The sequence below is a fragment of the Mustela putorius genome, unplaced genomic scaffold, assembly GCF_011764305.1.
Source record: "Mustela putorius furo isolate JIRA1106 unplaced genomic scaffold, ASM1176430v1.1 tig00003853_pilon_pilon_pilon, whole genome shotgun sequence".
NCBI lineage: Eukaryota > Metazoa > Chordata > Mammalia > Carnivora > Mustelidae > Mustela > Mustela putorius.
In genome coordinates this window covers 13,452,027-13,478,000 of record NW_025422005.1, presented here as the reverse complement: position 1 = coordinate 13,478,000, position 25,974 = coordinate 13,452,027, and the positions used below count along the sequence as shown (strand labels likewise).

Sequence of the window (25,974 nt, the reverse complement as noted above, 5' to 3'; positions counted from 1 at the left end):
AGCGAGAGGTGGCGCGGGGAGCAGAAAGTTTAGTAGACTAAGTAGCACTGTCGTATCACTTTGTGGGGGACATTCGGGAGGGAAGCAAGCGGGTGAGTGATCAGACTCTCGTCCTTAGCAGTCTCCGGTCGGGGCCACTATATCCGCAGATGCATAGCCTGTTCCGCTGTCCTGGTCTTGCTAACTTCAACCAAATCTCCAACTCACCTTTCCCCCATGCCCCGGAGCCACTTCGCTCCTACTAACAGGAACGACTCCCAGCGCGCAGGCGCGGGCATTACCGCCCCCGGCCCCTCCACCCCCGCCTCCTACTAAGGCGTAAATTTTGCGCAGGCGCAGTTCCTCCGGCTCGCCTCCGCGCGGTGCAGCCTTTCTCCTGAGAGCTGAGGGAGGTCGCCCTGAGCGTCGCGTGTTTTGCTCTGCGACTGCGTCGCACAGTCTGACACACGGATTGCGTCACTTCCGCCCCCTCCCGGGAGGCGGCGCTGGGCCGGTGGCAAGCCCCCGAAGGGAGCCGCAGTAGTACGACGGAAGATGGCGACGAGCGGCGGCGAAGAGGCGGCGGCGCCGGCGCCCGGGGCCCCGGCGACGGGGGCTGACACAACCCCGGGCTGGGAGGTGGCGGTTCGGCCCCTGCTGTCTGCGTCCTATTCAGCCTTCGAGATGAAGGAGTTGCCGCAGCTGGTGGCCTCAGTCATCGAGAGGTACCGGGCGGCGGCCCCGGCGAGGCGGGCGCAGAGAGGGGGAGGGGAGGTCGTGCCGGATAGTCTGGCCCCGCTTCCAGGGCTGCCTTCTGCTGCTGGGCGCCCCCCCGCCCCAGCCCCGGCTTCGGGGTTCCCCGATCCAGGCGGACGAGGGCTTGTCCAGGGCCCCTTCCTCCGGTCCATGTAAATTATCGTGCCTCGATTTCCCTTCCGAGGAAAACTTTTGAAGACGCCGTCTTCAGAGGGCGTGGCTGGACCCGTTTGGGAGTGACTTCGGGACGCTTCGCGCTCTTCGGGGAATGTCCCCGGGGCTGCCCCCTGTGTTAAGGTCATAGCACTGATGAGTTTGCATTTCTTGCCCGCACTCATCCCCCTGGCCTGGGCCGGAGCGGAGCCTGGGGTTTAAATTGGAGATGTGCCGCATAATTTAATAACGGTCTTCCCGTGGCGCTGTAATCACTGGGGGCACGTGCTGTTTCTGTGGTTGAAGCCACTAGTGACCACTCAGGACTTTTGTTTTCAGGTTGCACTTACTGTATGTTGCTACTGTAACGGTCTTTGATGAGACCATTTCAGTGTTAGTCTGAGGTCATTTTCCCACAGAAACAGTGCCCTCGCTTGCGCGCGCGCTCCCTCTCAAAATCATCTTCAGGCTCTTAAAAACGGGGTCATTTATTGGTTTGGTATTAAATCGCTTCGTCATTTTGTCCAGGGTTCTTAGATCGTGATCGTTGTGTTCAACAAGGCCATGGTATCAGGATGCCCGTGTTTTCCTGACTTAACATCCTCAGAGGAGTCTTTCATTGGTTTAATGGTTAGACGTGCTTTTAAAGGGAGCCTCACTTTTATTTTGCTAGTCAAACCTTCAACAATCTGCAGTTGCTGATTGGGTCATTTTAGCCTCTTGCCAGCAAGGGTATATCTTAATGTCATCCAGAAGGTTAGAAACTGCTCTTTATTACTAAGGAAGGCCCATGACTTGACAGATTGTTTATTGCGGTGCCTGTTGTTAGGTTTGTGATGCTTTGGATGAAGTTTTTTTTTTTTTTTTAAGTTATAATAAAATAATGGCCGGGTTTGGTAATTTTACTGTTAACTTTACAGATGGATTTTCCTATCTAATTATTAAGCCCGGAATATTTTAAAGATGTAAGCAAGTATCAAGATACTGCATTCAAGTTAGGTGGCCTCTTTGTTAACTGTTTTAAACATTTGGCTTGGCGGTATTTTTCCTACATTATACTCATCATGTGACTTGTAATGGATGATATACCACTCTAAAATATTTGTATTTATTTATTTATTTATTTCAAAGATTTTTTTTTTTTAAGATTTTATTTATGGATTTGACAGAGATCACAAGTAGGCAGAGAGGCAGGCAGAGAGAGAGGAGGAAGCAGGCTCCCTGCTGAGCAGAGAGCCTGACGCGGGACTCGATCCCAGGACCCCGAGGTCATGACCTGAGCCGAAGGCAGCGGCTCAACCCACTGAGCCACCCAGGCGCCCCCAAAGATTTTATTTTTAAGTTATTTCCACACCCAATGTGGGGCTCGAATTCTCAAACCCAAGATCAATGTTTGCATGCCCCACTAAGCCAGCCAGCTGCCCCTGCTTTTATGTGTGTGGCTTTAAAAAAAATTTTTATTTATTTATTTATTTATTTGACAGACAGAGATCACAAATAGAGAGGCAGGGGGAGAGAAAGGGGGAAGCACGCTCCCTGCTGAGCAGATAGTCCGATGTGGGGCTCTATCCTGGGACCCTGGGATCGTAACCCAAACTGAAGGCAGAGGCTTTAACCCACTGAGCCACCCAGGTGCCCCTGCTTTTATGTTTTTATGGACGTGACACCCTCCCATTCATCCGGTATTCCGGATCTGTCTTTTTAAAACAATAATGGTTTAGCAACTCTGTCAAGCTTGTAGAAGGAGCCAAAACCGAATATATCAAACTAGGATTGAATTTTGTCAAGTGACAGTGCCCCCTCGTGCACCCTAAGGTAATCAAGAGTTTTCTCTGTTTGTAGACAGAAGTAAGAACTCTCTTCACAATTTAGGAAAGATATAACTAATGGATGTTTACTAACAAAAGCTTTTATTGTAAGGCAGGATCCCTGGAGTCTTGCTTCCGGTTTTGTTGCTCAGTTTGCTTGGAAAGGTGGTTCTATGTCCTCTTTAGGGTCTCTGAGAGGAATATCATCCTAAGAAAAGTTTTCAGAATACTTGGTTTACAAGTTGTTTACAGTAAAAAACAACCAAACCTACTAGTGTTCAGTTTGGTGTAGAGCAGAGGTCGGCATGCCTTCTTTTTTTTTTGAAAGGGCCAGAGAGTAAATATTTGCAGGCTGTACATTCTCTGTGTGTATTAGTCAACTCAGTCATTGTATAGCAAAAGCAGCCTTAGCACAAGATGTAAGTGAATGGGTGTGGCTGTGTTCACATATTAGTAGACACTAAAATGTGAATTTCATATATTTATATGTCACAAAATGTTTTTAACAGTTATTTTTCAGCCAAATAAACATTCTTAGATAAGAACCCATTCTTAAATATGGTCTGTTACAAAACCAGTGCCAGACCCTGGTTTAGAGCAGAAGTTAATACCCTACTATTCTGTTTCTCATAAGTTTTTGCCTTTAAAAAAAAAAAAAAATGAGGGGCGCTGTGGTATCTCCATTGGTTAAACATCCGACTCTTGATTTCAGCTCAGGTCATGATCTGGTGGTGAGATGAAGTTCAGCGCAGAGTCTGCTTGAGATTCTCTCTCTCTGCCCTCCCTGCTTGCACCTGCACTCTCTAAATAAATAAATAAAGTCTTTATTTAAAAAAAATTTTTAATGAAGATTTTATTTATTTGGCAGTGAGAGTGAGAGAGCACAAGCAGGGGGAGCAGCTCTAGGAGAGGGAGAAGCAGGAGCCTGATGTGGGTTCCATTCCAGGACCCTGGGATCTTGACCTGAGCCAAAGACAGACACTTAACTGACTAAGCCACCCAGGTGCCCCAATAAATAAAATCTTTAAAAAAAAATGAAATGAAGGTGTCAGAATTGTGGAAGTATTTCTTGAATATAAAGTTATTGCCATGGATTATAGGGCCAGATCAGAGCCATCACTGTACAGATGCTGTGGTGGGCTTTGTTTCGTAGGTAATCAAAGGGTTAGTAGGTGCCTAGGCTGCTCCTTCTGGAATTGCTGCTCTCATTTGGGGTCCCCTTTCTGTTGTCATGACTGCCATCCATGTTTCCCTCCCTTGCCTCCAGAGACACGTTTTTCTGTTGGAATCTGCTATTCTCTGCTTCCCTTTTAGATGTCCTGACTCCATCTTTGCCAGTTCTTCCTTCCTGTGTGACAGCCCGCTCATCCATTGAATTCCTCCCTATTTAACCACTGGAGACGATGATTTGCCCTGAGACTCCTCCGTGCTCCCCCATTTCACTTGCCATCTCTAGTCTTTCATACCTTTATAGTTGGAATTGAACTTTGGATTTGAAGAAGAGGTAGATAACAATGTCTAGGTCTAGATCCTGTTAATTAAGTTTGACTTCGTAACCAGCTGTGAAACAAAGGGGGAATAGATTTGTATGGGTAAACTGGGAAACATATTTCAAAAGTGTCCTTTGATTTTTAAAAGAAAAACATACCTGAATTTACTTAACAAGACATTTATTTTCATTTCTACTGCCTTTTGCTAGCATTTGTTTTAATAGTAAGGATTGAAAATCTTTACAGTGCTTTTACTTTTCCAGACCAGAAATGGAGCTAGAATAAGCTCAGTGGAACACGTGCCATATTTGGGATTAGTTAGTATAATTGTTGAATGTAACCTTGTATTTTAAGGTCCTGTCTTCCTTTCATAACTCTGTGTGAGATATGTTGGTGACCATGATTGTCATTGACCTTTCATAAGTTACCAAAAAAAAAAAAAAAAAAGTCCGTTTCCCATGAGCCAGCCCTTCCTAGGCTGTCCTGGCCTCTTAATGATGTCTCTTTCAGTCTCTGCCTCCCAGGTATTAGATAAAATTTAGGCCAGAGAGACCTACTTGGGAAGGTGGAAGCTATTACAAAATCTCTATTAGATAGTGTTTTGTCGTTTCCTAAATCTCTTGAAAGGGAGAAAGGGATACACTGGTGTCAAGCTTCTGCCAGGCTATAGGACAGAAGTTCATGATTGACCTACAGGAAAAAAAAAGCTTGCCACCAAATGATAGCGTGTAATTGTGAGATTAGTCCTAATGTCTTATTGTACGTTCACCACAGGTTTGTCAAGAGGGAAGGAGGTGCCGGAAAGCTTTTAGTTCTTTGGTTAAATGTGTGGTACTCTGACATACATACAGATGTTCAGTAAGCATATATTTTTTAATGCTGTTATTCTTAAATTGTATTCATTATGCTTACTTGTTTCCTGATCCTGTCATGAAACAGGCATAGTGGATTCTGTTCTTGGGAGTTTATGACTTTGATGAAGGGAAAGGGGTGTGTGGAGTTTCCATAGTTTAGAAAAAAGATGTAGATAGTATGGTGTCTGAGGGGGAGAAGGAAGGTGAATCTGTGGTCTTTTATTTTGTCCTCTTGGCATTTCACCTCTTCCTGAAAAAAGCTAGAGATTTCCAGACCTGAGCCAGTTATTTTTTACTTAGATGTCAAATTAGATTTCTGTGACCAGACTGCTAGCTGCTGTTTCCCTTTGTTCTCTGCCTCACATTTTTTTTGTATGGGATATAAGCGTTTCAGATTCCCTGTTTTTCAGGAGTGTTTCAACCCCAGCAGTGTTGTGGTTGGAATGTTTGTTAGAAGAAGCAGATGTCTGAGGAAGATAGCCGACCACCCAGAGGAGAGAGATATTTTTACCTATAAGTCTTATTTTCCTTTCTCTTTGTTATATTTGCCTGCAGTTCTTCATTCCTCCCCATTCCTACCTAACTTCTTGCCCTTTGTCCCATTTTTTCCATTTCTTTGAGTCTTCTGGTATCTTGGTGTTTTTCAGATTATTGGGGAATGAGGGTGGCAGCAAGTTATTAGACTACTCATACACACTTGTTTCTTTAAAATCAAGAGATATGATAATGTCCTTTGGGCCACATGTCCACATGTCCTACTCCCTCCTTCAAGTCTTTTCAAATTAATTTCCCCATGTTTCTCCTTAGTTGCCCTAAGCAAACTGTAAGTGGAGCTTGGGAGTGCTCCAGTTTTTTGCATGCCAATGTCCATCTTTCCTCAAAGTACATTCTTGTGTTGTTGTTGTTGTTGTTGTTTTTTTAATTGGAATAAGGCAGTTGTGCATTTCTAGAGCAGGAAAATCACAAAGGGTCAACATTGAACCAGCCAGTTAAATGAGTTTATTCTTGTATTATGGATGTATTTCATTATCTGAATGGAAATGAAAACAACAGAGTAAGTTCATCCTTTGGGTGGGTAGTTTTTCTCTTAGTTCTAGTAAGCCTGTTCAGCTAAAGAAAACGGGGATAAGCAGCTCTGAACTTTTGAAATAAAACAGAAGGTAAATGACTCAGTAAAATACTTCAAATTACAGGGTGGGGAAACCTTAGAACAATGACTAAGAAAATACAAGGACGAAAGTGAAAGAACAGCTAAGTGTATGAGGTAGAAGAGGGGATTTAGTAGAAGTTTTCTGCTGAGTAGGATATGACCTCTACCAGTATGATGGCCACGAAGTTGAGCATTACAAGTGTTTAAAGGTTTCTGTTTCCTCTTTTTTTGTCCACCTGACAAGTAGAAATCCTTGGTGGGCAGGAAAGCCCTTACACATCATAGATGCTCCATAAATATTTTTTCTTGGTGAAGCAGTTATTCTGAGATAAGGAACTGATCTTTGATAAATCTCCATTTATCCTAGATAAATTCCCACATAGCAGAGTGTTTGCAATGCCAGACTCGTACGTGCTATTTGAGGTGATTCATCACTCACACCGGCACCTCCCCAGTATTGAACTTCTCTTTTTGGCTCTTACGTTGATTTGGCAAGGGGATAGAGTCCTGACTGTGTACATTTCCCTTCAGAGTCTGATACTGGCTGGAGAATTAACTCACTGAAGAAGCTGTTTAGCCACAGCCTTCTGTTCTTTCGTTCTTTCCGTTTAATAAGATACGTTTTGTTTTCTTTTGTTTTCATTGTCTTCTTGTTTCATGGGTTGTGGATTAGCATCTGATTTGCTAGAATTACATAAATGTATAGTTTTAAGATTTACGGGCTCCAGATTTTCATAGAAGAGGGCATTTCCTCAGCTCAGGATAAGGGATATGGTTAAAATCCCTGAATTTGTTGTGATCTACCTGTGTCCCGGTTGGAGATAGGAGGGCGTGGGGAAACATGGGAGCTCTGGTACCTGGTGAGTTTTGGGTTTTAACATTAGTCAGGTGATTTTTCCCTGAACTGTTGATTCTTGCATTATGGACTGGTCTTGTTTAGTCTTCAAAATGGGTTATGATGACCTGTATTCCCATTAGCAGTATTTTGAGTGTTCTTGGTCTACTCCTTTTTGGTCAGCACATAATATTACTAGCTTTTGGTCTTTGGCAACCAGTAATATAAGACAAATTGGCATCCTGCTATGTTTTAACTTCTACTTCTTCAATTCTAAGTGAGTGTGAAAATGATTCCTGCCTATTAGCCTTTGCTACTCCTTAAGCCTGACGCACCTTGAACAAGGTGCTTACTTTCAATTTGTTGAGCTTCCCTTTCTCAATCTTGAACATAGGGATGGTAATAGTGCCTCCCAGATGGGGCTGCTGTAAGGACCGTAATGCCTGTGAAGGGGTAGGGTGTCTGGCGGATAGGAAACACTAAGTAAATACTAGCTGAATTATTTTCTTTGCAGTGAATCGGAAATCCTGCACCATGAGAAGCAGTACGAGCCCTTCTACTCCTCTTTTGTTGCACTTTCCACACACTATATCACAACAGTTTGCAGCCTCAGTGAGTATTCCATGCTTGTCACTCCCTTCTGAGGGCTTCGGGATGTGGGGTACGGTTGTGTCTTCTCTTTGCAGGTCTCTGAACAGGTTGTTAACGAAGTCTGTTTTAACACTCCTAACCTGTTCACCCAGCAGTGGAGACCACTGTCAGTCTGATAAGGCTCTGGAAGTTCCTTTACATAGGCCAACCAAGAGGGATTTGCAGAGTACTTGGTTTGGATGTCTGCTTTGTAATTTATTAAGTTAAACCATACCTTCTTAATCAAAAGCATTTTATTGGTTTCATACATGCACATGTAATTACTAGTGTGTTAATTTCTGGGGGTTGAGGGGGGATGGGCGGATACCAGCTTGAGGTTCGGATGCCACTGATGAAGGCACTATTTATTTGGTTTTGGTGAGAAAGTAAATTCTCCTTTTGTATTCTCTAGTATGTCAAGGGATTTCAATTTCAGTTCCCCATCTTTTAAACTTTTTTTTTTAATTCTTATTTTCTGCTATTTCTGCATTTTTACATTTTTACTTATTTTAAAAAAAGTCCTTAAAAAAAAAAAAAACCTCTAACAGAGTTCTGAAGAATTTGAATTATTTACTTAAATAGTTTGCTAAGCAAGTAAAATGAAAGGAAGCTAAAGGTTGCTGGGTAACTGTTGTGTGCTGTGGTGTTTATTAGCACCACTGGTTACTGGTGGAGGAATCACTTTTAGCGTGAAGAAATTTTGTGTAGGAAACCTCTTGTAAAAGACATTTAGAACCTATGGGAAAGGGGAAGTAGTATATTCTACTAGTTAAGAGCTTGAACTCAAGAACCAGACTTCCTGGATTTGATTCTAGCCCTGTGACTTTGGGCAAGTCATTTAACCTCTCTATGGTGTAATTTCCCTATCTGTTATGAAAAAAGAGGGGGAGGGGGTAACAATAGTACCTACTCAAAATGTTGGTTTAAGGATTCAGTGGGTTAATATATGTGAAGTGTTTGGTATTTAGTGTGTTGCATTTCCTTTTATAATGAATTTCCAGTAAATGTGAGATAGATTGATCTAGAAGCAGTGGATGGTATCAGTGCCAGGATGCCTTTGTTTGGCCCTTGGATTGTTGGTTCTGAATGATTTTTGTTATGGAATGGTGCTGGGAAGCTGGACACAGAGCTTGGGAATTGTCTGGTTTGATGTGCTAGCCATGAGGCTGACCAAGCTGTGGCGGTCTGAGGTTAAGTCAAGTCCATTTCTTTCTCAGTTCCCCGGAACCAGCTTCAGTCGGTGGCAGCAGCCTGTAAAGTCCTGATTGAGTTTTCTCTCCTGCGTTTGGAGAATCCAGATGAGGCTTGTGCCGTGTCCCAGGTGAGAGTGATGGGTTCATTTGTGGCCCTTATTTTGAGGTAGGACTCTGACACACTAGTGGCATGATGGAGAAGGGTAGTATAGAGCAGGGGTTGGTGAACTTTTCCTCTAACAGGCCGGATAGTGAACAATTTGCTGACCATTTGGTCCCTTTTGCAACTAATCTCTGTCTTTTAAACTCTGTCTTTGTAGTATGAAAGCAGCCACAGACAATACATAAATGAAAAAGCATAGCTGTGGTTCAGTAAACTTAATTTACAAAAGCAGACAGTGGGCTGAATTGGAGCTGTGGTTCACCAGCCTCTGGTATAGAGGCTGCAGAGGATTTTGCAATGATCGCAAACTTCCATGTTCCCGGGGTCAGGCACATAACCTAAAACGGCTGAAGTGTGCCAGTTGAGAAGGGTGCCCGACCCAGCTGTAAAGGGCCAATCACTGCAGCTCCAGTCAGTCGTTGCCAGATAGCGGTGGAGACTCAGTTGCTGTATCTTGTGAATTATTGAGAAAGATGAGAAATCTGGATTTGTCTGTTGAACCTTCCATGTTTTAAAAAGTTAATGTAACTTCAAGTATAAAAATAACAATCCAACAACCACACTGTGAGCATAGTCCGACGAATTTGCAAACCAGATAGGGTCTGAGGACCATCAGCTTGTGATCTCCGCTTTAGTGTTTTCCCTGATTTCAGTTCTTGATATGAACCTGAATTTGGCCCTGTGCCAGTGAGAAGTCCCAAAAGAGTAGTATCTTCTGAAAGACATATTTGACTTTGTTTTCTTTTTAGAAACACTTGATTCTCCTCATCAAGGGCCTGTGTACTGGCTGTAGTAGACTAGACAGGACTGAAATTATCACGTTCACAGCAATGATGAAATCAGCCAAGCTGCCACAAACGGTGAAGACTCTCTCAGACGGTGAGCCTTCACTTGCCAGACCCAGTTCTTTGACTGCTTCCTTGGCCAACTTTTCCTGCTTTGGCTTCTAGTGGCTCTCTGCTCATCCTTGGTTTTGGTTTTATATTTACAGTGGAAGATCAAAAAGAACTGGCCTCACCTGTAAGCCCAGAGCTGAGACAGAAGGAGGTACAGATGAATTTTTTGAATCAGTTGACGTCGGTTTTCAACCCTAGAACTGTAGCATCACCACCCATGGGTCCACAGACTCCGGTGAGTTACTCTACCCAAACATCCTCATCCCTTGGAGCTTTTAAGATGATAATACTAGAAAAAAGTAACAATTGTATCTGATATTTGTGATGTAAAATGATGTATTTGCATAGGGTAGAAAGAAATAGAAGAATACAAACCAAAAAGAAAAAATGAGGTGATTTTCTTTCTACTGTAAATATATTTTTTTAAAATTTTATTTATTTATTTGACAGAGATCACAAGCAGGCAGAGAGGTAGGCAGAGAGAGAGGAGGAAGCAGGCTCCCCGCTGAGCAGAGAGCCTGACCCGGGGCTTGATTCCAGAACCCTTAGGATCATGACCTGACCTGAAGGCAGAGGCTTTAACCCACTGAGCCACCCAGGCGCCCCTCTACTGTTGATATTATTTTGATGATCATTCTTCTAAAATTTCTTAATGCAAATAAACAGATATAAAAGACACATATAGTTTTCTGTAAAAGGCATCACACTCTCTATTAATTGTAGAATATATCTATCTTCAAGCTCTATATTTTTCTCCTCCTCTTGGGAAAATAACTAATATTTTCCCTAACATTAGTGAGGGATTCCCCTCCTCATTAACTGGGAATTCTCAAGAGTATCCATAGACCTTCTGCTTGGTTTGGGCTCTTGCTTAGATTCTGAACTGTAGGGCCATTGTCAGCAGGTGATAATACCATGATAGGCCTTTCACATCCTTTGTTTCTCTTCAGGCTGAAGGGGAAAATGATGAGCAGTCATCCACAGATCAAGCCTCTGCTATCAAAACCAAGAATGTGTTTATAGCTCAGAATGTGGCTAGTCTTCAAGAGCTTGGTAAGACTCTTAATTGTGGTCATAAAGCTGGTTTCTCTGCTTTCAAAAATTCCGTTAAATGGAATTGTAAGGTCGAGCCTTGTCATTAATGCAGGTGGCTCCGAGAAGCTCCTGCGCGTGTGTTTGAACCTGCCCTATTTCCTGCGCTACATCAATCGGTTTCAAGATGCAGTGTTGGCCAATTCTTTCTTCATCATGCCGGCCACAGTAGCAGATGCCACTGCTGTTCGGAATGGGTAAGGTGCTCCGGGATGTGTGCTTTACCTTCTAAAGCTGCTCTCGAGAGAAACTGGGTAGTTGTTTATGGCACGCTAACTTTCTTTAATTATCAGATTATAGAAGCAAGGGATTCAAGGAGACACTTTGGTTAACCTCCTTCTCTGTCATGTTGTAGTTTTCATTCACTGGTGATTGATGTAACCATGGCATTGGATACCCTCTCTCTCCCCGTGTTGGAACCTCTCAATCCTTCTCGTCTGCAAGATGTGACAGTCCTCAGCCTAAGTTGTCTGTATGCAGGTGAGGGGTTGTGATGTCTGATCTCATTTTCTTAGTTCAGTGCAAGTATACTTTCTGGAAGCCGTGAGATCACCCTGCGTGCTCTTCTCTCTTCCCTTTCCTTGAGCCTTATCCCTGAGGATCATCTGCTGTCTCATCTAGGTGAAAGGAGGTCTCCATGTGAATCCTGTGAATGATACTGCTGTTGCACAACTGTTGGCATGTGATGTGCATATTTGCTTTCATAGTATATGCAGATAGTAAATATCTGCTGTATGGAAAGCAAAATGCCAAGTGCTGTTGGGATTTTGAGATAAACAGTATGTAATCATGCCTTCAAGGAGCCTTTATCGAGAACAGTTAGGACCACATGGAATAATATATAGTAGGGGGTGATAAAGGCAATAAGAGAAATGTAGAGTAGTTGGGGGCACAAAGAAGGGAGAGATGGAGTCTTGCTGTGGGAGCAAGTCTCGGGAAGCCTTTACAGAACAGGTGGTATCCGTTTATATTGATCAACACAGCAGATGTTAGCCTTCATGCTCCCCCAAATTTCCCTTTCTTCCTGTTGCTCATGCTGCCTTGAGAGTGGGGTTTGACAGCTGGTGTTCGCTCTCTTTTAAGTTACTGTGACAGGGACTTTTTAATCCAATTCACTGATCCTTGGTTTTAAATACTGTAGTCCTGTATGTCTTAGAACGTATGCCAATTTCTGATGTTTACTTGGTTCTTTGAGTGAGGATTTGAACAGCTTTGGCAACCTGACCTTGGGGACACCAATAAATGCTGAGGTTGATCATCTCCCTACTTTCTTTCAATAGCTTTATTTTGAACATCTGGATGCAAAAGGGATATAAAGAGAAAGGCACTTTAAATTGGGTAAAGCAGTAGTAATGAAGGAGTTCTGTAGGGCAGGTGGGATTGCAACTTGGCTATCCGGAGGTAGAGGCCGAAGCAGGACTCAAAATATCCTAGAGTTTGGGGGAACATATTGTATAAGTGTGTGGAGGGAAGGGATGAAGGGAGAGAATATGTGATTAGTGGTTATTGTATAGCCAGAGAGGAAGGAGGACACAATCACAGAGGTCTTAGAAACACAGTCTAAGTCATTTGGACCAAGTCCTATAAACAGTAGAAACCACTGAAAATTGCGAGCTATATTCAAGCAGCAGTGTGCAGGATATTTTGGTGTGGGGAAATTTGGAGGCAGGAAGCTTTGTTAGGAGGAATTTTTGTAGTCATTCAGGCAAGACACAATAAGAGCCTGAGCTCGGGCAGCAGCAGGGGAACAGGAAAGCTAAAGGTACATGGGAAATGTGTTCTCCCCTAGCTCGTCTCCAGTGCTCGTTTCCTCATCCTCTGTCCTTGATTTTTTGCAGATTTTAAGTTGGGATTATTTAATTTTTAGGAAATTTCTTGAGTATCACACGGCTATCTGTATACTTAGTTAATATTGGTTAAAGAGTCCTTAAAATTTTTTAGTTGGATTAAAGATCCCAGGTGTGGGTTGTTGAAATTTGATGGCCTGGGATTTGACATAAAGACAAGGATTTGGCCTTTGTGTCTTTGAGGAACACCAGACATGGAATGTTTTTCCACATAGTCTTGGATAAATGGGAAATCATTTTGTGATATTTTATTTATTTTTTTTTTAAAGATTTTATTTATTGATCAGAGGGGGGGGGGAGAGCGAGCACAGGCAGACAGAATGGCAGGCAGAGGCAGAGGGAGAAGCAGGCTCCCTGCCGAGCAAGGAGCCCGATGTGGGACTCAATCCCAGGACGCTGGGATCATGACCTGAGCTGAAGGCAGCTGCTTAACTAACTGAGCCACCCAGGCGTCCCTCATTTTGTGATGTTTTAAAGTTAATAGGTTTTATTTTATTTTATTTTTAAGATTTTATTTATTTATTTGACAGAGATCACAAGTAGGCAGAGCGGCAAGCAGAGAGAGAGGAAGGGAGGCAGGCTCCCCGCTGAGCAGAGAGCCTGACTTGGGGCTCAATCCCAGGACCCTGAGATCATGACCTGTGCCGAAGGCAGAAGCTTTAACCCACTAAGCCCCCAGGCGCCCCCAATAGATTTTATTTTTATTTTTTTTTAAGATTTTATTTATTTATTTGACAGAGAGAGATCACAGGTAGGTAGAGAGGCTGGCAGAGAGAGAGAGAGAGAGAGAGAGAGAAGCAGGCTCCCCGCCGAGCAGAGAGCCCGATGGGGGACTCGATCCCAGGACCCTGAGATCATGACCTGAGCCGAAGGCAGCGGCTTAACCCACTGAGCCACCCGGGCGCCCTAGATTTTATTTTTAAAGCAGTTTTAGGTTTATAGAGAAGTTGAGCAGGTTATACAGAGTTCCTATCTACCCTCTCTCCCAGTACTGTTTCCTTAATTATTCACGCATTGCATTACTAAGGTAATGAACTGTTATAATGATGAACCCAGTATTTGATATACTATTATCTGAAGTCCATTGTTTAAGTCAGGGTTTCCTTTTGTTAGGCGGTTCTGTGGGTTTTGACAAATGTGTAATGTCCTGTACTTACCATCACTGTGACACAGTGTAGTTTCGCTGCTCTGCAGTCCCCCCGGGCTCCGCCTAGTACTCCTGCTCTCCTGCCTGCGCTGCCAGAAACCACTGAGCTTTTTACTGTCTCCATGGTTTTAACTTTGCCAGAGTGCCCTAAAATTGGAATCAGTTATACATTATGTTGCCTTTACAGGCTGGCTTCTTCTGCTTGGAGTGCGCATTTAAGTTTCCTCCCTGATTTTTTTATGACTTGATCGCTCACCCTTTTTTATTGCTGAATAATATTCTCTGTGTGGGTGTGCCATAGTTCGTGGTAGAGCATCTCAGTTGCTTCTCATTGTTGGCAGTTACAGTCAAAGCTCTAAGAAGTGCTCATGTGCAGGTTTTGATGTGGATGCAAGGGTTCAGCTCGTTCAGGTAAATACTCTGGAGTGTGATTGCTGGACCGGATGGTAATGCTGTCTAGTCTTGCTCTTGTGGACATTACTCTCAGTCGTCAGATCATGGAATGGCTTGGGGGGTAGGTTGTATTTTCTGTTCCTGTTTTGGTGGACTTCTGGGACTGTGCCATGATTGGAATCTGTGCATCTTTCCCTCCTCCTCCAGGTGTGAGTGTGGCAACTTGCATGGCCATCCTGCATGTGGGTAGTGCCCAGCAGGTGCGGACGGGGTCCACGAGCTCCAAAGAAGAGGACTATGAGAGCGATGCGGCTACCATTGTCCAGAAATGTGTAAGCTGGGTCCCCGCACCGGGGACCCCCGTCGTTCAGTGAGGAGGTAGTGCCAGGTCTACCCTCTTTCCGGGGAGAGGAAAGGATGTGGAGTCCTCTCCATGGCCTTCCCCTCGGTAGCAGGTCTGAGAGGTGGGCATTCACGTGGTTGGCTCTGCGGAAGGTACCGCGTCATCGTGGTGGCAGTGGACCTTGTGAAAGATGAGTCACTCAGTCTGCACGTGTGCTGAGGGCTTGCTGTGCATCACTGCACTTTGAGCGGAGGCCTACAGTACATGAGATAGTCTCCCAGAATGGTGGGTGTGTAGGATGCGTCCCTGTGAGGTGCTGTGATCTGATGGGGGCCTGGCTGTGTTGCTTTAGGTTGTGTGGGAGAGACATCTCTGAGAAGGTGAGCCGTGAGCTGAGTGTAACAAGGAGTCACCACCATGTGAAAGTCCAGGAAAGTGTGATGGAGTCCTGTCATTAGAAAGTGACTGGAGGATATTAAATTCTCCAAGTGAAATTAATTCGGGTGGGATTAAAATTTGTAATGAAGTAAGTCAGCTCGCTCAGATTTCTTTCTGTGTATGTTTGATGTTGGACAGCTCGAAATCTATGACATGATTGGACAAGCGATCAGCAACTCCCGGCGGGCTGGTGGAGAGGTAAGAAGTATGTCTCTGCTGCATTCCTGTCTCATAGCTCGTAAGATCTCCGCGGTCATCCTTTTCTTTTGTACTTTTTCAACAGCACTATCAGAACTTCCAGCTGCTGGGTGCCTGGTGCTTGTTAAACAGCCTTTTCCTCATACTGAACCTCAGTCCCACTGCCTTGGCCGATAAGGGGAAAGAGAAAGACCCACTGGCTGCACTCCGAGTCAGAGACATCCTTTCTCGAACAAAAGAGGGAGTGGGCTCTCCCAAACTGGGACCTGGGAAAGGGTACGTGTCTACTCGATGGCTGTTCATGTGTGTTTTGTGTCACTGCCGTTTTGTATTGATGGGGAGCTAGGGTCAGCCTCTAATCTTCACATCAGTGGAACTGTTTGCCACTGTACCTGGTTAAATTTAACAACTAAGGTAGTGATCATTGTCTCCTCTCTACATCATAGCTGTGTGAATTTGGACAAATTGCTCATTTTTTTCTGAGTCTGTTTATCTCTAAGAGGGGGAAATGTCTGTGTAATTTAACTTTCAGAGTTTTTATGAGGTTCAAATCAGAAAAAAATGCCTCTGTTTTGTAAAACGGGCTGGTGTGACTTGCAGTTAATTACTCACCTGTGTGTTTGACTTGAGGGGAGGATTGTCAGATCCTCTTGGCTTGCTTCCTAGAACATTTGCTGCCGTCCTTATGCAGTCTGGACAGTAAGCCCTGCTTGCTCAGAGAGGAGTTAGAGATAGGACTTCCATGTGGTTCAAGGTTTTATTTTCTAAGCCCAGGCATTTCTGGATTTTATTTATTTTTTGAGTCCCTGCCACGTGCTGGGCTCTTCCAGGCATGGAGGATGTAGTGCTGTTCAAAGCAAATGTCTGCTTTCATGGAGCTTATTTTCTAATTGGAGCAACAGTGAACGCAAGTACACTAGTAAGTTCATGATTGATTCTTATAGGAGTGTTTTGAAGAAAAATAGGCCTCAGCGAGGGGCTGGAGAGTGACGGGGGTGTTATTTAAGTTAAGATGATAAGAAATGGGCTCTAAGGACAAGGTGGAGAGAACATATGTGAGGTGACAGAGTGAGCCATGCAAATTTTGGGGGTATAGTTCAGATTTGGAGGTGGAGTATGATTAACATGTTTTTCTTTAAAGATTTTATATATTTATTTGACAGATCACAAGTAGGCAGAAAGGCAGGCAGAGAGAGAGGGGGAAGCAGGCTCCCCGCTGAGCAGAGAGCCTGATGCAGGGCTCGACCCCAGGACCCCGGGATCATGACTTGAGCTAAAGGCAGAGGCTTAATCTGCCTGGGATCGAGCGGGCCTAATCCCAGGACCCTGAGACTGTGACCCGAGGCAAAGGCAGAGGCTTTAACCTACTGAGCCACCCAGGCACCCCATGATTGACATCTAGCCAGGGGCCAGATCTGCCTGGGCCAAGTGTAATCTGTAAGTGGTAGAGGGTTTTCCCTAGGGGAGTGATCTGATCTATTAATTCTTAGTGACCCAAGAACCCAGCTGGTGTGGGAGTAAGACTGCAGGGACTAAGGCAGAAAGGAGGGAGAGAAGTTGGGAGGCTCATGCGTTGTTCCAAATGAGAGAGGACGGGAATTGGAATAGGGTGCTTGTGGGAAAGGTAGAGAGAAGAGGTCAAAGCAGCATGTGTTTGGAAGGTACAGCTGATAGGATTTGGTGATGGCTTGGATGGTGAGTGTGAAAGATAGGATATCAGAATTTTTTCACATAAGCAATTGGGTTGTATAATTTATGGAGACAGGGAACACTGGCTTAGGGCTTGGGTGGCAGGAAGGGGAAGAAGTATAGAATTTCGTTATTGCCATGCTGAGTTTGAGATGACTTTGAGACCTCTCTTTGTGAGATGGTGAATGGGCTATTGGTATGGATATCTAGAGTTCAAGGAGGAAGTCCAATTCTGGACCTCATTTAACAGATTATTCACTGAGTATCTTCTCTGTCCTGAGCTCTGTGTCAGTTCTGGAATGCTGTGATGTATATTTAAAAAAAAAAAACCCAACAGAAAAACACATTTCTAAGAGACGTGAAAAGGTCATGTCAGATTGTATTTGGAGAGTATTCTAATCAGGGTATTTTGCCTGGGCAGAGAAATCAAGGCAGGTTTTCTTGAGGAAGTGTTAAGTGAACTGAAATTTGAAATAGACGTTGGGATGGTAAAAATATTAGATACCAGGCAAAGAAGGGAGATGAGCATGTTCCAGAGAGAACAGTAGTTTGTGATTTTTTGAATTTTTGTCTTTACACTTGGCACTGTAGCAGAAAATGGGAGGGCGCCAAAAGGTCTATCCTTCAAAGTAATAGTAATGTTTAAAAAACAGCTCTTGTTTCTTGACATTTAGAAAGAAAATCTATACCTTATGTAAGTTACAAACCTTAAGAAAGGGGAAAATAAGTCATCCTAAATTCTACCTCCCAAACTGGTTAAACACTCCTCCAGACATTTTTCATTGCACATGATGTGCACTGATGTGCACAAGATGTGTATGTTTACAGAACAGGATTGCCTCTAGGAAATACCGTAGATGGGGCACCTGGGTGGCTCAGTGGGTTAAAGCCTCTGCCTTCGGCTCAGGTCATGATCCCAGGGTCCTGGGATCGAGCCCCTCTTCCGGCCCTCTGCTCAGCAGGGAGCCTGCTTCCTCCCCTCTCTATCTCTGTCTGTCTCTCTGCCTACTTGTGATCTCTTTCTGTCAAATAAATAAAATCTTCAAAAAAGAAAAAAAATTGTAAATAACTTTTCAGTGGTGCTGTTTCGGACTCACTATGAGTGTTTAATGGCTGGTGGTTTTCCACCCTATAAACATGCTGTTGTTAACTGATTACCCTATTGAAGCACTTATTTAGGCTATATTAAATTTCTTGTGTTGATAAACTATGCTTTGATAAGTTTTCTGAATGTAAATCTTTGTGAACTTGTTTAATTATCCCCCTGGGGTAAATTCCCAGAAGTATGATTGTTGGAACAAAATGGCATGCTTCTGTAAAAATTTGCAGGGTTTTGCTAGACTGTTCTGATGGCACTCTCACTATCGGTATGTGCCCATGTGCCCATTTCTCCCGGTCATCTTTGAAAGTGGCTGTCATTAATCTTCATGTTTGTATAATCTTATTTATTTATTTTTTTTAAGACTTTATTTATTTGACAGTAATCACAAGTAGGCAGAGAGGCAGGCAGAGAGAGGGGGGAAGCAGGCTCCCTGCTGAGCAGAGAGCCAGAGGCAGGGCTTGATCCCAGGACTCTGGGATCATGACCTGAGCCGAAGGCAGAGGCTTAACCCACTGAGCCACCCAGGTGCCCCATAACTGTGTTTTTTACCCCCGTTTTCTCTTCATATTTCTCCTTTTTTCTTACTGATGGACACGAGCTCTTTGTGTATTGGGTCTACTAATTTTTGTCCTGTGGTCATTTGAACAGAAAGAAAAAGTTTTACTCACATTTAAAGTTTAAAACTTTGTTTTTATTCTCTTTAGTTTATGACTAGATACTTTATAGAAGTTGGTGATTTTTACCCTTTTTCTTAGAAGAATGACTTTTTTTCTTAATTGATGAGCAGTTTCTTATAAGAGGCTGTCAACCTGGAACAGATTGAAGAGATACCTAGGGCAGGGTGTGGAGAAACAGCATAGAGCATCCCTGCCCTCCAACACATACCACTCTTTTATTTCCCTCTGTTTATCAGCCCAGAAGCTCCTGAAAAGAATGACTTTTATTATTATTTTTTAAATTTTATGGTTTTTTTTTTAGAGATTTTACTTATTAGAGAGAGTACAAGCAGGAGGTGTTGCAGGCAGAGGCAGAGGGACAGGGAGAAGCAAGCTGTCCACTGAGCAGAGAGCCTGATGCAGGGACCCTGAGATCATGACCTCAGCTGAAGGCAGATGCTTAACCCAGTGAGCCACCAGGCACCCAAAAGAATGACTTTTTAAAAAGTTCGATCAACCTTTGAATGTCATCATCTTTCACATCACCCTGTAAATTTGAACCGATAGTTTGAATTCTAAAATGCTGGTGTTTGGAAGCCTTTCTGTAGTCCTGGAGTTCTTAACCTGAAGCCTATGGGTCCTGAGGCAGGCTATGAGTGGGCTTCAGGGAGATGAAGTTTTTGAAATTACATGTAGATATTATGTGTGTATTTTTTTTTTCTTCTGGGGACAGGTCCATAGTTTCTGAAAGGGGTCAAGGCCCCAAATGGCAAGATGCCTGTTTTTGAGGTTGTAATTTGTTTGTTTGCTGTTTTGTTTTTTTGTGTGTGTGTAGGCACCAGGGATTTGGGGTGCTCTCCGTAATACTGGCAAACCATGCTGTCAAGCTGTTAACCTCTCTCTTTCAAGACCTACAAGTGGAAGCTCTGCACAAGGTGAGGGCTCGTGCTTGGGGTCAGCATCTCCATTGCTGGCTTCATTTCTGGGGAGCTCCCATGAGCCGGCCGATCCTGTTACTTCCTGCTCAGTTGGAGGACATGAATTCTCTTTTGCTACGGTTCTCTTAAGGGCTGGGAGACAGATGGTCCTCCTGCGGTCCTGAGTGTTATGGCCCAGAGCACCTCCATCCAGAGGATCCAGCGGCTAATTGACTCTGTTCCACTGACAAACCTGCTGTTGACATTGCTCTCAACCTCCTACAGAAAGGTGGGTGTTGTCAGTGCTTCTGAGAATTGGAAGCTCTTACATAACCCTTTCAAAATGATGGAGAAGATTGTATACCATGACCTTCATAATCTCAAGAGTTGTGGTTATGGTTTTGAAGATGAGCAAAATTCTTAAATGATTGCACATTTGAATCTGTTGTTGATTGCAGTGTTGTGATACATATGATTGCTTGGTGCTTTGAGACGGTTGTCATGCTGATGCAGTAGCTTAGAGGGCACTCTGGAAGCACTCCTGATTCAATTCTTTTTTTTGTTTTTTTGTTTTAAAGATTTTATGTATTTATTTGACAGAGAGAAATCACAAGTAGATGGAGAGGCAGGCAGAGAGAGAGAGGGAAGCAGGCTCCCTGCTGAGCAGAGAGCCCGATGCGGGACTCGATCCCAGGACCCTGAGATCATGACCTGAGCCGAAGGCAGCAGCTTAACCCACTGAGCCACCCAGGCGCCCCCTGATTCTTGTCCATAGTTTTGGCTTTGGAGTGCCTTGGTGGGATAAAGTGCCTCGAAGGAAAGGTGCGATTAGAAGGACTTCCTAGATTTAGAGGAAAGGAAAAGACACAGAGAAAGTGTCTCATGTGGTGAACGAGGTGAATTAGGGCGGCTCCATTTTTGTGACCAGCAGTTACAAAGCCTCCTGCTTTCCTAGGCCTGCGTCCTGCAGCGTCAGAGGAAGGGCTCCATGAGTAGTGACGCCAGTGCCTCGACCGACTCAAACACCTACTATGAGGATGATTTCAGCAGCACGGAGGAAGACAGCAGCCAAGGTAGAGAGGGCTCTTTTTGGTCTTCAGGAGACAGGCAGCAGAGTGCAACGGGAAGTTCCCCCATGGCTTCCTTTAGTGTTCTGTTTGCCGTCTTCACCTGCCTAGTGTGGGTCTTGATTTTCTGTGCCCTCAAAGGTGACATCTTATTTAGGAGTAACTTGAACTGTGGAGACTGAAGGACAGAAACTACTCTCAGTGAAGCCCGGATTGCTTTTTAGCCCTTCCCCTCCAAGATCAGAATACATCTCCATTCCTCTTTCTTTTTGTGTGGACGCATTTCGGGAACTCTGTTCTGAGCTTTCCCAGTGAATCTCCAGAGGTTGTGTATGAGGGATTTGGTTTGGCTGTTGTCATCGATGTGTGGCTTGGGGAGGAGTAGGGAGAGGAACTCCAGACTCTGTTGCAGTGAGCAACAGGGCAAAACGAGCACTCCCTCTTGTCTTAGTTTGGAGATTGAATAAGAAAAATGTCTCAGGTTCTTTATAATCAGGTTTGTGGGAGTAATGTATAGTATTGTGAAAGGTACAGCTCTTACTTTGGGCATTACAACTGATAGACAAGTAAAAATTTGTTTTTCAAAATGTTTGACTTGTTGCCAGTAAAGTGACATCATTGGGTTCCTTTAAGAAATACCAGTTTTATTGAAGTACAGTATACATCCGTAAAATGCTCCTGTTTTATGGGTACATTTGGATGAGTACTGGCAAATTTATGCAGCCACGTAACTACCACCTGAAATCAAGATATCCTTGTGTTCCTTTTGATGTAGACACTTTCACAAAGCAGATGTACTGAAAACTTTGTAAAAATGTGTGATTTTTATTACTTATTTCTTTCTCTGTTTAGATGATGACAGTGAGCCTATTTTGGGGCAATGGTTTGAGGAGACCATCTCCCCCAGTAAAGAGAAAGTGGCACCTCCGCCCCCTCCCCCGCCTCCTCCGCTGGAGAGCTCTCCTCGAGTTAAAAGCCCCAGTAAACAGGCCCCTGGTGAGAAGGGCAACATTTTGGCTAGTCGCAAAGATCCTGAGTTGGTAAGAGTGAATTTCTGAGGTTTAGGGGAGGGAGAGATGGGGAGAAGGTGTGTGAGAAGTAGATTGTTTGAACTAAAACATTTTGTAGATTGGATTAACTGTAATATTTAGATATTTTTTTCTTAAGACTTATGTATACCCCTGGTGTTTGAGTTGTATTCTTGGTATTGTTTCTTTGAGAGTTAGTAACATGACCTTTGGAGTTAGAAGTGGGTTTGAATCCTGCTTCTGCCACTCCTGGCTCTGAGACTTTGGGCAAGAGTCTAAAACTTCTCCAAGCCTGAGTTTTATCTTCTGTCATATGGGAGTGATTGTATCTGCCTTTAGGGGTGTTGTGAAGAATGAAAGAGCCCTTAGCGTAGGTGTGGTCCATCCTAAGTGCTTGCTAAATTATTTGTTCAGGCAGCGTTTCTAGATGATGTACTATGTGTCAGCGCTGTTCTAAAGCTAGATTGATAAGGCAGATACGGAGCACACTTTCATACAGCTTCAGCTCATCAAGGTTGTGGACATAAAACATTTACACAATAATTCAGTTCATTTTGAGAAACAAAGAGCTGAGAATTTTGTGTGTGTATAATGATCATACAGGCCTCAGAATTCCTTCTTTTTTTTTTTTCCTAAAAGGTTTTATTTATTTATTTGTCAGAGAAAGAGAGCACAAGCAGGCAGTGTAGGAGGCAGAGGAAGAGGGAGAAGCAAGGCTCCCCGCTGAGCAGGGAGCCAGAGGCGGGACTCGATCCCAGGACTCTGGGATCGTGATCTGAACTGAAGGGAGCTGCTTAACCGACTGAGCCACCCAGGAGTCCCAGAATTCCTTATTTCAGTAATGTCCTTGAGCTGAAGAAATTCAGGGCCTTAGAGGAATGACAGAAGCAAGTCTATCTAGAAACCTCTGTCTTCCCACAGTGTTTTCTGAAGTCTGTTGTGTTCAATTGGTGCCATTTTGTGTAACTGGTAGAATTATGTGAGAAAGATTGTTATAATAAATTTTATCCCACTGTAGGGGATTTAAAATCTGACCCTTTAATTCATGGCTTTTGTTGCATCATATCTGTGGGCGTGGTTTAGTTCTCTTTATATTCAGGATTTGGAGGCAGTCTGGGCCTATGGACCTGATATAAGGTTCTTTATGGTTTTTTTTCAGTTCTTAGGCCTGGCTTCCAACATTTTGAACTTCATCACTTCTTCCATGCTGAACTCGCGGAACAATTTTATCCGAAACTACCTGAGCGTGTCTCTTTCAGAACACCACATGGCTACCCTGGCCAGCATCATTAAAGAGGTGGACAAAGATGGACTCAAGGGTCAGTAGGCAGGATAGGGGCTTGGTGGATTTTTTCCCCCAGTGACGTTTGGCTGTTGGCAGGGAGGTGTGATGCATCAAGGGGCTGCTTGAATAATGAGTGTCCTTATTTGCTTTCCAGGTTCATCAGATGAAGAGTTCGCTGCTGCTCTCTATCACTTCAACCACTCTCTGGTAACTTCTGACCTTCAGTCACCCATTCTGCAGGTTTGTCTGCACCGATACCTTCGGCCAAGTGCTGTGTGTCTGCTCCCAGTAGGCTGTAGTGTTCTGATTACAAAGGAACATGGCTTGTTGTGGAAACACCTTCACTGGGAAGAGTTTGAGAGATTATTCTAATATGTCCCTCTGCCCCGTCAGGATCATTTCAAGACAGAAAAAAATGTGTTCTTTATCCTCAAGTCGTTCAGTAAGCTTAAAGCAAAGGAAAAACTACAAAACCAGCTCCTAATGAGTGTCCTAGTAGACAGGTGGGCAAAATAGATAAGATGGCAGTTTATAAAAAAGGGACATATCAGTGGCTAACAATCCTAGGAATTGCTTAACTCCACCAGTAATCCAAGGAATCCATGTAGGAAATGTGTTTTAAAAATGTCATTGAAATTACAGGAGGTAGATGCTTTCTGATACAAGCTTACTTGCAAACTCACCAGCAAAATAAAGCCTGGGAGCTTGATTGAGGCCTTAAAAAATCTTAGGTTTTTTTTTCCCCACTAGTAAGTGATGTCTTGAATCCTGTATCTCAAATTCCTCCTTTCATTAGTTTTATATATACGCTTATTTTTACATTTATATTCTTTAAATTTTCAAATTACTTGATTGCTTTTAGCTTTATAGTAAATGATACCATCCTCTCTATATATAGTCTTGTTGGGCTTTCTTTTTTCATTTAGTATTATTTTCCAAGATTATATTGCCAAGATTCATCTGTGCTATTGCTAATTCTATAGTTCTTGTTTTGCCATATGCTGTGCCATTGTGTTTGTGACTGTACCAATTTATTCATCTCCCCTCTGCTCCCACTGATGGACCTTTTGGTTGTGTCAGGGTTTGTTGCTACTCCAGGTGTTGCTGTGATCTTGTACTTGTCCCCTGGATAACCGGGGGTTCTCATGGGCAGATAACTGGGAGTAGATCTGGTAGGAAACCGAGTATGTGACTGTATGCAGGTAATGCCAGACTGCTCCCTCAAGTGGCCACACCAGTGCAGCACCTGGCTGGTTCAGTCTGGAAGAACAGGCGACTCTTGATGTTAGCATTGGAAGTTTGAGCCCCACATTGGGTATAGAGATTACTTAAAAAAAAAAAAAAAAGCACCAAGTTTTACCATTACCCGCAATGTGTCAGATTTATAGATTCACTTTTTCTCCCACCATTTGACAATGTGGTGTTTTTTCCTCCAATCCCAATGCGAGGCTTGAACTCATGACCCTGAAATCAAGACCTGAACGGAGTTTAAGAGTCCAACACTGAACTGAGCCACCCAGGTAGCCCCCACAGTGTCATATTTTAAGAATAATTTTTTAATGTGGTCAGAGTTAGTGATTCTCAATCTCTTAGTGTGCATAAAGATCCCTGGGGAATTTATTTAATAAATGCAGATTTTTGTTGCAGCTACCCTTCACTTCCCCTGGAAGAATTAAATTTGGTAGATCTCTCTAATAGTTTGCCCTAAGATTGTTGTGAAAAATTTTCATTATTCTTAAGATTATTTTGTTGGATTCTCAGAATCAGGACACAGTTCAGGGGTATGTACTTCCCCCAAGGGAACAAAATCTAGGAATCTATTTCAAAAGGTTAAACATGATTCTTAGCATCCCAAGTTATTTGAAAAATTCTTAAAAATTTATTTAATTGTTTAAAAAGATAATTATAAAACCTATTTATACATACCTAGTGTTATGAAAAAAAACTGCTTTGGGGGCATCTGGGTGGCTCAGCCATTAAGCATCTGCCTTCAGCTCAGGTCATCATCCTGGGGTTCTGGGCTCAAGTCTGGCCTCGGGCTCCCTGCTCAGTAGGAAGCCTGCTTCTCCCTCTCCCACTCCCCCTGCTTGTGTTCCCTCTCTTGCTATGTCTCTCTCTGTCAAATAACAAATGAAATCTTAAAAAAAAAATTATAAAACTTATTTATACAAACATTGCGTTGGGGGCACCTGGGTGGTACAGTCAGTGGAGTGTACCACTCCACTCGAGTCAGTGGACTCTTGATTTTAGTTCAGGTTGTGATCTCAGGGTTCTGAGATTGAACCCCACGTCAGGATCCATGCTCAGCGCAGTCAGTTTGAGAGTCTCTCTCTCTTTCTTCTTCCACCCCTCTCCCCTGTGCATGCACGTATGTGCATTCTAGAACTCTCTATCTCACAAATAAGGAAATGTTAAAAAAATGATTTTTTGGCAGGAAAGGGAATATGACTTGAGTGGTAAAGTTGTTTATGTGAGATGAAGAGAACAAAATGCTTTAGTTAATATGTGGCCTCTTGCACCTTCTCAGACTATATACGGTCAAGATGTCCGGCCAAAGTTAGCAGCTCCTTGCTGAGATCTAAATTTATTTAGGGAAGTTTCAAAGTTCATGGACTTGGCCCTTTCCTGCCTAACCTTGTCCAAATCATGGGGGAAGAAATACTTTCCGTAGAGAATAGGAGTTCTTAAGATTCCTGTAATGATGTTGCCCTCTTAGCATTTAAAAAAATAATTCCAGACTTTGTGTGGACGTGCAGCTTGGCCTCCCATAATCACTGACTTTATGGAGAGCAAGTTACCAAACCTCCGTCTTCATTCCATTTCCAAACATGGGACTTTAAATTCTTCCCTGAAATTTCATTGCTG

General features: G+C 43.5%; 1 protein-coding gene across 5 annotated transcripts in view; it reads left to right on the top strand.

The window, feature by feature from the left end:
- Positions 1–460: 460 nt before the first annotated feature.
- Positions 461–25,974, top strand: part of UBR4 (ubiquitin protein ligase E3 component n-recognin 4) — a 134,698-nt gene continuing 109,184 nt past the window's right edge. For all 5 annotated transcript variants that reach the window (XM_004741340.3, XM_004741338.3, XM_045063850.1 and 2 more), the window contains exons 1-17: positions 461–704; positions 7,540–7,637; positions 8,873–8,976; positions 9,761–9,890; positions 10,003–10,142; positions 10,858–10,960; positions 11,055–11,196; positions 11,355–11,479; positions 14,594–14,718; positions 15,306–15,365; positions 15,451–15,641; positions 19,648–19,747; positions 19,881–20,018; positions 20,685–20,802; positions 21,649–21,836; positions 22,984–23,143; positions 23,264–23,349. In XM_004741340.3, coding sequence (XP_004741397.1) covers positions 535–704; positions 7,540–7,637; positions 8,873–8,976; positions 9,761–9,890; positions 10,003–10,142; positions 10,858–10,960; positions 11,055–11,196; positions 11,355–11,479; positions 14,594–14,718; positions 15,306–15,365; positions 15,451–15,641; positions 19,648–19,747; positions 19,881–20,018; positions 20,685–20,802; positions 21,649–21,836; positions 22,984–23,143; positions 23,264–23,349 — 2,178 coding nt within the window. In that variant the 5' untranslated portion in view covers positions 461–534. The remainder of the gene's footprint in view (positions 705–7,539; positions 7,638–8,872; positions 8,977–9,760; positions 9,891–10,002; positions 10,143–10,857; positions 10,961–11,054; positions 11,197–11,354; positions 11,480–14,593; positions 14,719–15,305; positions 15,366–15,450; positions 15,642–19,647; positions 19,748–19,880; positions 20,019–20,684; positions 20,803–21,648; positions 21,837–22,983; positions 23,144–23,263; positions 23,350–25,974) is intronic.